The 13,739-nt window shown below is 40.9% G+C and overlaps 1 protein-coding gene across 1 annotated transcript; it reads left to right on the forward strand.

Annotated features, from left to right (window-relative positions):
• The first annotated feature begins 1,666 nt into the window (after positions 1 to 1,666).
• On the forward strand, positions 1,667 to 2,452 carry LOC131679661 (uncharacterized protein K02A2.6-like). The gene has a single exon (XM_058960394.1). The coding sequence runs from the start codon at positions 1,667 to 1,669 to the stop codon at positions 2,450 to 2,452; it is 786 nt and encodes a 261-aa protein (XP_058816377.1).
• The last annotated feature ends 11,287 nt before the right edge of the window (positions 2,453 to 13,739 follow it).

The following is a 13,739-nucleotide window of genomic DNA, read 5'->3' on the forward strand; positions in this document are numbered from 1 at the left end:
TAATAAGACAGAAGCTAAATTGTACTTGAGGCAAGACATTCAACCAGTTTTCCGCGGCAAAAGACCTGTCCCGTTTGCTGCATTGCAATCGATATAGACTGAGCTCAACCGATTAGAAAAGCTGGAAATTATTTCACCGGTAGCGTTTTCTAACTGGGCGGCGCCAAACGTGGCTGTCCGAAAGAAAGCAGTCGACGGTCAGCCATCGAAGGTAAGAGTGTGTGCTGACTATTCTACTGGCCTGAACAGTGCCATTCTGCCCAATCACCACCCGCTTCCCCTTCCGGAGGAGATTTTCGCCAAACTGTCCGGCAGTAAAGTTTTCTCTCACATCGACTTGTCGGATGCTTATTTGCAGGTTCCTGTCGAGAAAGACTCCAGACGATACCTCATCGTGGCTCATATGAATTCAATCGTCTGCCTCCAGGCGTCAAATCTGCCCCTGGTACATTTCAAAGCATCATTGATGCCATGGTAGCTGGTCTGGAGGGAGTCGAAACCTATCTCGACGACGTGTTGGTACACGGTAAGAACGCCAAGGAACATCAAAGCCGTCTCTTGAAGCTTTTGGATCGCATCCAGGAGTGGGGCTTCACACTGTGTATTGAGAAATGCTCATTCTTCATGCCGGAGATCCGTTATCTGGGATTCATCATTAACCACCAAGGAGTCCGACCTGACCCATCGAAGACAGCAGCAATATGCAACATGCCGCCTCCGCACGATGTGAGCACCTTGCGGTCATATCTAGGTGCAATAAATTTTTATGCAAAGTTTATACGCAGTATGCATGACCTTCGACGCCCATTGGATGCTCTCCTAAGGAAAGAGTCAAAGTAGGATTGGAACGAAAGTTGCCAGCGTCCATTTGAACAATTCAAATCACTACTTAGTTCGGACTTGCTTCTTGCTCATTACGACCCCCCAGCTCGAAACGATCGTCGCAGTGGATGCATCCAACAACGGTTTAGGAGCATGCCTTATGCATCGGTATCCAGACAGTTCTGTAAAGGTCGTGTGCCACGCCTCCCGAACGCTCACTCCAGCAGAGCAGCGTTACGGCCAGGTGGAGAAAGAGGCACTGGCACTTATATTCGCTGTTACCAAATTTCATCGGTTCATCTACGGAAGAAAATTTTCTCTACATACTGATCACAAACCGTTGGTCGCAGTATTTGGATCGAAGAAGGGTATTCCCATTCACACAGCTAACCGTCTACAACGATGGGCCCTAGTGCTACTGTCTTACGATTTCGAAATCAAGCATATTTCTACCCAGGAGTTCGGTTACGCAGATATCCTATCGAGACTGATCGATCCACGAGCGAAGCCAGATGAAGATTTCGTCATTGCTTCGGTTCAGATGTAAGACGACATATCTGCAACTGTGGATGCAGCATTAAATACTCTGCCAATAACGTTCAAACATCTTCAAGCTGCCACAAACAAAGATAAGCAACTTCAGGAAGTTATCCCGTACGTGTAAACTGGTTGGCCGAACACGAGCAAGCAAGTCAGCAGTGAAACTCGTCCGTTCTACGCTCGCAAGGAAGCCCTTTCAGTTGTGCGAGGTTGTCTCACGCTCGCTGGTCGAATTGCAATACCGAAAATGTATCAGCTATCAGTCCTCAAGTCTCTCCATAAAGGTAATCCTGGTCAAGAAAGAATGAAAGCAGTTATGAGAAGTCACGTTTACTGGCCCGGCGTAGACCAGGACGTCGAAAATTTCACCGCATCGTGTAGAGCTTGCGCATCTGTGGCCAAAGCACCACCAAAAACATTATTGTCGTCATGGCCACAAACAAGCTATCCCTGGCAACGGCTACACGTGGATTATGCTGGTCCCTTCGAAGGTCACTATTTCCTAATTATGGTAGACTCTTACAGCAAGTGGCCGGAGATCATACGTACGCAAACTATCACTAGCAGTACCACAATCGAATTAATGTTCGAAACGTTCGCCCGGTACGGGCTGCCTGAAACCATTGTCACCGATAATGGTACGCAATTTTCTAGCAACCAATTTAGGGAATTTTGTGAGTCCTTGGGCATCGTCCACATTCGTACTGCACCATACCATCCGCAGTCTAATGGATGGGCGGAGCGCTTCGTGGATACACTGAAACGAAGCCTCAGGAAGATTTTACCAGAAACGCAAAATTCCATATCCAAGTCACTGCAAATCTTTTTGTCCACATATCGCTCAACTCCAAACAAGTCGGCACCTGATGGACTTTCTCCGGCTGAAATTTTGATGGGGAGGAAACACCGCACAACGCTAGATTTGCTTAAACCACCCGTCGACTTCATGCCTACGAAAACCAGTTCAACAGACACCATGGGGCAAAGAGGCGAAACTTCGAAAAAGGTGATCGAGTTTTTGCAAGCACCTTTAAATGTGGGATACTTGTGTGGCTCGCCGGTACCGTCATCGAACAAGTTGGCAGTGTAAATTACAATGTGCTTCTAGATGGAAGCAGGCTCACACCAATCAACTGCGTGCTCAGGGGGGACACTAAAGTCGAGGCCTACCCGGAAGAAGCTGTTTCGGATCATCAGCTCCCGTTGCACGTGCTGCTGCAGGACTTTCAGCTCAACGAAGGTTCACCAACTCATGCAGATCAACTAGCTCCATCTGCATCACACCAGCCCAGAGAAACTCGTGCTCCTGTTCTTCGTCGATGTTGGGCCCCTGGAGTCAACTGCTACGCACACGACGTCGTTATCTTGGACAGCTGTCGTCCAAGGCGGAAACAGGAATCTTTCATTCTGTTCGTCTGCTAACTCGTGTCAAGTTCAGTTATTTATTATTATTATTACATCTTCGATATATATATATATATATATATATATATATATATATATATATATATATATATATATATATATATATATATATATATATATATATATATATATATATATATATATATATATATATATATATATATATATATATATATATATATATATATATATATATATATATATATATATTACACTTAATTCTATTGCTAGTGTCAATGTTAAAAAATTTTAATTGCTAACTTATAATTAGATTTAGTGGTATGGAAGTCATAAGTTTCGTTGAATCTGCTACAACATCTGTCTAGCGGATTGTTCTGGCCATATGCTGTGCGGTGCCTGGGAATCCACAGAAGCGGACGATTCCTTATATCACGAGGGGGAACAAATAAATGAATCCTAGAGAGAATGTCGGGACAGTCAATATTGTTCGACAACATATGGAAAATGAACATTCTTTGCAAGAACGTGCGGCGAGACTCCAGCGTTGGCAAATCTAGCAACATGCATCTATTATTATACGGCGGAAGACGGATAGGGTCGTTCCAAGGCAATTTTCTGAGAGCAAATCGTACAAAACTTCTCTGAACGCGCTCCAGTCGGCTACTTTGAACGGCGTTGTATGGCGCCCATACTTGTACAGCGTACTCCAAAGTGCTCCGGACCAGTGCGCAGTATAAAGATTTCAGTGCGTAGAAATCCACAAAATCGACAGCGTTCCGTTTTAGAAAACCCAATGTTGCAAAAGCCTTCGCCGTTGTTGCAGTGATGTGGTCGGCGAAACGAAGTTTTCTGTCGAATAACACTCCCAGGTCACGGATAGAATCCACCCGCTCGATGACACAGGCTTGAAGAGTATATTCGCAACGCCTTATATTTACCGAGCGTCCGAAACTTATCATCTTACATTTATCAATGTTGATCTGCATACCGTTCAGCAAACACCATTCCTCTATATTGGCTATATCGTCTTGGAGCACAGCAGAATCGAGTGCTGAAGCAATTGATCGAAAGATTTTCAGATAATCAGCATAGAGCAGTTTTTCAGAGTTGATGCGGATGCAGAGGTCGTTCATGAATAAGAGAAAGATCAGTGGCCCTAGGTGACTTCCTTGAGGCACACCGGTTGGCGTTACGAATGCGCTTGAGCATGTAGTGCCAATTCTAACGCAGGCAGACCGTTGTGAGAGGTAAGAATGCAGCCATCTGGTAACCCACTCAGGAAAGCCTAATCGCTCCAGCTTCAAAACAGCAATGTTGTGGGGCACCTCGTCGAATGCTTTTGCGAAATCAAAATATATAGCGTCCACTTGTTGACGCTTCTCTACAGCTGGAACTAGAAGGCTCGTGTACGTCATCAATTTTGAAGTGGTGGAGCGCTTGTTCATAAATCCGTGTTGTCGTTCGTCGATTATGTTGGAAGAAGCAGCGTACATCGCATTGTACACAAACTTTTCCAGAACTTTAGCTAGACAGTTCAGCAGCGAGATTCCTCTGTAGTTTTCAACATTGTGCCTATCTCCAGCCTTATGAATAGGAACTATAGCAGCTTCTTTTCATGCCATTGGGAAAATATTTTCCGAGCTTGAACGCTGAAAAATAATACTTATTGGCGCAGAAAGTGCTCGGGCACAATGCTTTATAAACACAGGAGGCAAGCACTCCGGACCAGGCCCTTTCAAAGGATCAACGCTGGACAGAGCGCTCACTACATCAGAATCATTTACGTTAGGAAGAGGAAGGTTGATATGCGTTGGAAATGTTTCAAGGTACTGTTGCGATGGATAGACAGGAGGGCAGGAAAATACATCTCGGAAGTGATCTGCAAAAAGGTTCGCCGACTCGGCAGCGGACTGTGATTTTTTGTCTCAAAGATAGACATTTTCTGGTACACCCACGGAACGTTTTCTGCTGTTTATAAATGTCCAGAATGTCGAAGGATTATTTCGAAGGCTGCGCTGAATTTGGTTCAGATATTCACCGAATGCACTGTTACACTGTTATATTTTATGTCTTGATTTATTAATAAATATATATGTAGTTGACGTATCCACCTTATTACTTATTTGGGATATGTAACATGTTGCATATCGACCGCGAAGTAAGTTGAAATAGAAGGCGGAATCATCGCAAAAGGATTATAGTGGTAAAGCTTTGCTTGTTCGTGTGAACAGTGGTTAATATTGCACACACCGATCCAAGCTATCGTGCTGCCGCCGATAGTTACCAACAGCTTGAAGCTGCCAACATTGCTTGCCAAAAAGTTCAGTTACGTCTCCGCACCATAGCCTAGAAGAAACCTCCAATTCAGTTCGGTATTCGATTGTTTGGATGTTCCAGAAAAAAATCAACGGTGGCATCGGTCTCGTGTTTAGTTGAAAACTAAAGGCTATGAAGTGCAATCGATCACCTGATCAGTGATGATGCAGCTCACATGCAAACTAAAATTAACTGATAATAAATCATAACAAAACCACCCAAGCTTTCTGCCGTAGCGAACCTGCAGGCTAAAGCTCAGCCGTATTTTTTTACAAAACCGCTGATGTGCCGCCAAATTGAATCGTGCCATAATACACACAGACTTCCCGAAAGGCAATTAGCTTAAATTTCGATAAGAAATTGATTATTATCGTCACCGGGCTCGAACCATTCGACGGCTGGTGCATCACCCGAAGGCCACGGTGATTTTAAGATTTATTGTAGAGAGACTCTTCTAGTCACTAATTGAAAATCCTGAACACAGCCAGCAAAAAGTCGATCCTTTTTCATATCTTCAGGCACCACCAGCAGACACGTGCCTGATTGTCAGTGAATTAGCTGAATGTGGCCGATCGATGCTGATGTTTTGTCGGAACGTCGCGGAATTGTTGGAATTTAATTTATTCTTACGGTCGGTGTCTCCTCTCTTCCACTGACAGGTGATGGAAGGAAGCCTTTGAACCTATTGATGGTATCAGTTTTGGACGACTATAGTTCAGCTTAGCTTGGCCTTCAAACACTAATTAGACCACGACTGGCAGCTGTTAACATGCCGGGCGAAAAAGTTCTCTTTTTGCGTTAATTTATCACATGCCCTAAACATCGGGTCAACGCTTGAAAAGAAGACATAAAACTGACTAGAACAAATATCGTTATTACATTCAAAAGTGCCTATGAATGGCGAAATGAAAACCACTCACTGCTGGCTGGTGGCTGCCTCCCGCGAAACGCAGTTCACAGAAAACGGCTGGAACAAAACAAAATGAGCCTCCACCTCGTCGAGAATCACCACAATAATATTCGAAATTATTCCGTCGCGAACCTTCCGACCCCATCGCCGAGTCACCACAGTCAGTTTCTGGTCGTGCGGGATTTGTTACAGGAGACGCCCACTAGCAACCGACCGCCGCCGAAATGGTTCTTGCTGACTATTAGCGAAAATTTTATTTATTTTGACTTTGATCCGATCGAACTGTTGCGCTGCTTTTGGGTCGGTTTTTTTTCACCAAACCACATCATCACCATCACCATCGTCGTCGGACGTCAGCTCAAGCAGGCAGAAAATGGGTGGTCGACGGAGTTGCTCGCGAGAAGCTCGACGCGGTCAGCAGAAATGGTTTCATTTAATATTTCATTAGATCATTTTTGTAACGATTTAGCGCGTAATCGCTGCGTTTAATGTTTTGTTGGATATAAATTGCGAGATTTGAGCTTTCTTCTGTGACGATAAGGCGAGAGATTTCCCAGCAGGAATCCGCTTAGTAATGGTAGGCATTAGGGCCGTAATCGCATTGTTTGTGGAGTTCCGGGTGATTCTCTTCTGGTGCTGAACATATTTTAAGTTTATTATTTTAATGGAGTGATTTATTCTTTTAATTTGTAGTATCAATGTGATTAAAGAGGGCCGTTCAAATTTCATCAAATTCAATTCAATTAATTTTCTTTTGACAAGGAATGCAAATTGAACCCCTGCTATTCAGAATGTACGTAAATAACAGCTACATGCGATTATAATGTCAAAGGTAGTACCGCCCTGTAATTTGACAAGGAGTTGTCCTGGGTGGGTATGAATCCCATTTTTCTTATTGTGAGTAGATTAGCGAATGATCTTTCAAAATAGCACCAGCAATTGTACCTGGAAACGTTCGACACTTTAGCCCACTGTTCTGAGTCAATCCGACAGTCACGAAGGTTTACACCATTTATAACAAAAATGCACCGATTAGGTACCAAGCGAAGTCGAACGAAACCTGCGCCGCCCGGCAAGAAAATAAATTGTATTTATTTATACAAAATACACACAATAAGTGACTCATTTGCTCACATTCTGGATTTGTTCTTGGCGATATTTTTTGCTTTGCTTTCGCTTCAGTTGCTGCTCGTCAAAATCAGGAAATGTTTAACTTCGAGTATGTGCCGCCGGTGTGTTTGTGTTTTAACGAAAGCGAAAGAGAGTGTGTGTTTAATTTGTTACGCTTCACTGTTGAAACTTATACCGACGAAAGCCCGGCCATTCCGATGAATACAAATTACTCATTAAAATATCAGTTACTGAGACTGTTTGAGTTGTGAAGAAAAAAAAGGGTTTAGAACCAACAATCCGATAGAGTACCTGCTTCGACAAATTACTCCTAGAAATTCTTTGAACCCGAAGTACACCATCTTCAAACTCCATCCGTTCGAAGGGACATAAACGGTGTTACAAACGAGCTAATTTTCCTCCTGTATCAGCATTCAAAGCGTATCAAGTTTTGTTGTGTGCAGTTTTGTTACTTTGTGTTAGCTGTATCTTGCATAAACATAAACACAGCTGGCTTACGGCGAGAACCGTTCTGGTCTTGCACAGGAACGACTTGTCCGATGAGTTATGCTGATTCTGCTTGTCTTGCAGTGTACTGCTTTTTTTGCTTCTTCGTGTTTCCCTTTTTACGTACATACTTTATAGCGTTACTTAGAGAGTGAGAAACTCAGCGACGGATTCATTGACTTAGTTCTAAGAAATGCTTCGCAGCCAGCAACGTGCCTTCATTGAACGCGAGAGAAAAATACTCCTGTATGGTTTCGTTTGAGGAGTTTTGGGAATGAAAAATGTCTACTTGTTTCTATGCCTGCTGAAACTCGGTGAGACTGATGTTAGTGGATTAATTTTCTAGAACATGTTTAAAAAAATACGAAAGTTCAAATATACTTAAAATTAGACTACGCTTTTTTAAAACTGAAAATATCATTGTAAAGTAATAAATTAGCCTAAACATAAGCGTAAGAGATCTCCCGTGGTTGCTATTGCGTTATCGACCAGAATCAATTGAGATTGCAAAATGTTCATTGGAACAAAATGCTTGGGAATAACATGATGAGCCACCTTAATCTACATTGATCCCTGCATACTGATCAATACCGACGCCGGCAACGTCCGAATGCAGATCTTCTGGGAAAGGAAGGAATGTTAGTCCGATACATGTCGCTGCTAGAGGTCGAGGAACCTTCTGCATCTCCAGATGTATCACGGGAAGAGAAGAGTTGTTAGTAAGTGTGCTAATAGTAATAATTGTAATAGTAATAATTGCTCTGGTCAGCCTGCTGCCGAGAATGTGGGAAATCATTTATCTTATTAATGCGATTGGCCAAATAAGCAACTTGAACTCCGGTTAGCCGACTATTTTAATAAAGCAGTAACTATCACGCGACGAATTTTTCGTGGATCCTGTCGTATCGGTGCTGATTTTACCCGGTGATTGAATAAATTTATTTATTGTTATGATCACTACTGGTTATGCCAAGTAAGTACTAAAGAAGTATAAAAACATGAGTACTACAGTTCAATGTGAAGATATAAAATACAGTTAATTCATACATTATTCCTAAAGAAGACAAACCAGCAAAAGGAAAACCAACAAAAAATCGCCAATAAAAAAACAAGAGTGGCAACAAGCTAGGGACACAAGTAAACAATATCGAATGTTTTCGCTACAGGGATAATTTCTTCGTGCTGAAATGACTGTGGTAAATCGATTAGTGGCCTTCGATCCCTCTCGTGAATGTTCAATTTTCAACCCTCATACATGATTGAAGTCATCACTCCACTCAGACAAAATCATGCATCCTCCCCACGCACATCTAATGCCCAATCGATTGATTCCTTAGTTGGTCAACATAGAAATTAGTATGCTCAAACCAAAGCAATGTTAGCCCGATTGGCATTACTCGGCGGATACGTCCTCCCTTACAATGCCATCAAAACAACGAACATTTAAAATTGCATACGCATAACCATACAGCTTTTTAGAGGGCATAACTTAAGTGATTTTTGCATAATTTGATCATAGGAACTACATCCGGTTATTTTTTTTTTCTCTCTCCAAGGTTGAGGGGTTTGACGGTATTGTAAACATCATCAAGCATATTGCGTGCATTACGCCTCGATAGTGGTGCAGCGAGGAGACCGAGAAGGTTTATACGCCTTTTTTATGTTCTATATTTCTTCATACTCTGCACCTGCACATACCAACGCTCAACCACTGATCTGTGCGCGGTGACGTGTTTGATGGCGGTATTCGTGGACGGACTCACTGTGGGAGTCATTCTGTGTCCATTTATCGGTCAAATTCGTCATCGCCCATATACTAATTAAATCAATTTAATAATTAAATTAATTTGATAAATACATAAGTAGAGACCTATTAGTTGTCGCTTTTTAATAACCGTAGTTTTTCCTAGTACGGTACAATTGCTATGTGCTAGTCGTATGTCTATCTGTGTATGTGTTCGTCTGAGTATTTGTAACAGTTGGGTCAGGGAATGGATGCAGAACTGGTATATATGAGAGAATAGTGGCTAATACTTCTGGTGATCAATTTGTGCATATGGTTCAATTTATTCGGGAAAGTCCGATTGGATAAATTAGGGTACAATGAATTTACCGACGCACGTGAGTCATCCATTTCCGACCAGCATAGCATGATGAAAGTCTAACAGCATGCAAATATCGTTAATGGTAAATATACAACAGTTGCTGCATTTAGACGAGTTTGATTGCATGTCACATGTGTTTTTCTATTCTACTTCATTAGTCTGTTTCTTTTGTACATCTATTAGTTTGCTTTTCAATTATTTATGTATACCAAAATAGTATTAGTCAATTTATACACTTCTAATCAAGCTCTTTGCATTTTTTCTTTATTCGGCATGTTATGATTTCTTTTATTAGTATATCTACTATACGTTATCTATACTCATATAGGTACAAAAGCTCGTGGCCTTCGCGATAACACAAACCGGGCCACAAACGCGACAATGCAATTGCAATAATCCACACATACTTACGCCCGCGATTTCGCCTACATGAAAACATCCCGGTAGTTAAGTAAACGTAGCATCTTTAAACTTCAAAACGCGGTCTCAAACATTAACACACCACTCACGCGATCATGAAACGGTTACGTCCAGAAGACTTAACTCGGTTCTAGCAGTCTGGACTAATGCCTTCAGTTAAACCAATCAAATAAGTGACGCTCATATTCACTAAAGAACCATGGTGACATGACCTGGACCGCAAGTGATATGAGGAAACGGACAACCGTCTGTACCATACACTAAAAATTAAGCTTCAGATTCACGGTCCGCGCGCGATCAAGCAAAAATACACACTACGTCATTATAAAATCGAAGTTATACACGCGAAGGCACATACACGTGACAAACACGTTAATATACAAATGCTTGAGCCCTTCGCGATCATCCCCGGCATCTACACCCGCGAACTAGTAAATATGATGGCATCCTAGTGATAAAGTGAATGTCTCAGCTCCTATAAATTTTCAAACGCGGTCTCAAGCGTGAACCTAAAAACTCCTGAACTCGCACGATCATTAATCGGTCACTTCCGGATGTTTCTATCCTTGATATCAGCAGACTAGGTCCATGCCTGCAATTGGACCAATAAAAAAAGGAAACCTGTCATATCCACTGGACACCACGTTACATGACGACATGACCGAGGACTCTAGTGATATGAGGTTACTTACTCCCTGTCCGAATGTGAACTGTACACCAAAAACTAACTATCAGAAGGTCCGCGCGACCATCCAAGAACGCAGGCGTATATAGGAATAGCCACACTGTTAAAAAATCCAGTTTTGTACACGCGAAGTCACATGAACGCGAGCACACGTGATAAACACGTTAATGTACGAACGCTTAAGCCCTTCGCGATTAACAACGTACACCTACGTTTGCGATCGCGCAAACTTATTAACACCCCGGTAATAAGGAGAACGTTTAAGCACTTACGAAGTTTCAAACGCTGTCTCAGACGCGAACCTACAAACGTCCGTTTTCGCGCGCTCATGAATCGGTCACGTCCGGAAACCATTACCAATCAAAAAATAAAACTCATATCCACTAGACAACACGTTCCACGGCAACATCAAGATCTCACTTTCTTCTAGTATCTGAGCCGTACACCAAAAATAAAGTATTAGATTCACAGTCCGCGCACGATCATCCACGAACACACGCGAATATGCAAAAGGCACACGGTTATAAAATAGAATTTATACAAGCGAAGTTACATACAGGTTGCACACGCGACATACAAATGCACACGCAATCGACCACGTTAACGTACAAATGCTTGAGCTCTTCGCGATGATACACGCGATCGCGAGTCCCTACGCCCGCACATACCTACAATACCGAATATCACATTCATCACAATATCACATTCAGAATCACGGCCCGCTACAATTGGCCTAAAGCGGTGTTTTATTGGCCACCATTGCCTGTCTCGTCTGCAAATTGTAGTATGTGAGTCTGACGGCTAGCCCTTCCGAGAACCTAGCTCTACAGTTCCAGTAGAACAACTCTCGAAAAAAAAGGAACTACATCCGGTTATTTTCGTTTTTCGAAGAAACGGTTGATTTTATGCATTGCATTACTTCATCAAAATCATTCATGTAATTGAATTACAGCATAAAATCATTAAAAATAAGTCACTGGCTGGTTTAAATATTGTTTAGATTACTGTTTGTGATGAACTTTTATTGAATACGAACTTCTGTAATGTGACAACAACAACGACGCCCGTGAATGCCCGCGACCACACTATACTCATTCGACAGCTTTTAATTTTCTCTTCAAAATAGGCCTATGTTAGTTTTGCGAAAACTTGCGATAAGCAGTCAAAATTTGAAAAAAAAAACTATACATGGAGACGCATAGTTATTACTGATATTAAATTTGAATAATCACTTTATAGCTAGAATAATGACACAAACAGATGCATCACTTTGAAACAGCATTGAGAGCATGAGAGCATGATCTACTAGAGCTCAAGAGACAGAGGATCATGATTTTTTAGATGGTGAAGGTATTCAGAATGTTTAAAATTCAGTAAATATTTTCAACCAATTGAAATATGCCATTAAATATTTCTGGAACTATTTCTTGATAACTTAAACAGTAACTGTCAAATTGAGTAAACACAGTCATTTGGTAAAATTATTTTGCTCAAAATTTGTATAGTAATGATTTATCTTAAGGGTAAGCGAAAAATAAAAGAAGACCATTTTTAAATGAACCATATAAGCGAAATAAGGGTTTTTGATTTATTTTTATGTAAGATAAGAAATGATCAATCTAAGTAACTTAAAACACACTTGCGAAAAAAAAGCTTTAATCATCCATAATTACTATTGAAAAAATTATTGTAAAAGACAAAATACTATGTAGTAGTAAGTAGTTAAGATAATTTCCAATATTTTTATAAGCCAAAAAGAAATTCAGCGTTCAAAAATTTCCGTAAACAAATTTTTGAACCTTCACTACAAAATAATTATTTTTGAGCCATCCTAATGTACAATGAATATTTTTTTTACAATTGTTAATGTCAAAAACGATTTAGCGCACGAAAATTAAAGACAAAAATTTTACACGCAGGAAAAAAAGTGTTGGCAAAAGTAAGAGTTTTTCACTTTTAGCAAAAAACAACCAACGCATACTCTTAGTTTGAAAATAAAACTTTTATTTTGATTACTATTCTTCATTAGCTTAAAAGGAAAACTTTTATTTTGATTATTGTTCTTGATTAGTTTAAACGTTTTGCTTTCAACCTAATAGTAGGCGTTGGTTGTTTTTTGCTAAGAGCGAAACACTATTATTTTTACCAGTATTTTTTTTTCTGTGTTTGAGAACAATTTCAATAATATAGATATTTATGAGATACCCTAATGAATAGTGAATGTTTATTTTTTATATATTTTAATATCAAAAACGAATTCAGCGTACCAAAATTACCAAATTATATTCTATTTGAACTGATACGGCAATGTTTTGACTTTAGTCCACCTTTGTTATAAGTCGTGCCATTATTGTACAATGTTCAATAGATCGATAAAGTGTGTGTATTAAGTTGGTGATAGTCGTGGTGGATTAGTGACCGTAACTGTACGACGAAAATGAAGTTCGAATTTTAAGATTTCACTAAATCACCAACAGCAGGGACCAAAGGTAACTCAAACTGACCTCAGCTTGAGGAATGGGGATGATATTTTACACGGAGAAATATTCTGAAAAACTTGAATATTTACGTTTTCGTAGACGCATACAATCTCAACAATGGACCGATTTGTGACGGCAAAATTGGCGCAAGATTGTGCAGCATCACCGGTTCCAAACGTTAGACACACAGGCAACTCAATCAAGCAAAAATTCAACAAACAAAGGAAATCGTCGAAATCGCCTGACTAAATTGAAGCAAAAATACACAAGGTGATCGGAATAAACTGGCAACAAATATCGGGACTACTCAAATGGGATCAAGAAATATCACATACTATATTGCAGAATTGTTGCGTGCCGCTTCTTAATACAGTCGACGGAGTATGCCCTGTTTCAGCAAACTGCGCTCGTTTGCTTCCGGCAAGAACGATCGAGGATACACCCGATATTTAAGCAAC

This window comes from Topomyia yanbarensis, chromosome 2, assembly GCF_030247195.1.
Source record: "Topomyia yanbarensis strain Yona2022 chromosome 2, ASM3024719v1, whole genome shotgun sequence".
Taxonomy (NCBI): domain Eukaryota; kingdom Metazoa; phylum Arthropoda; class Insecta; order Diptera; family Culicidae; genus Topomyia; species Topomyia yanbarensis.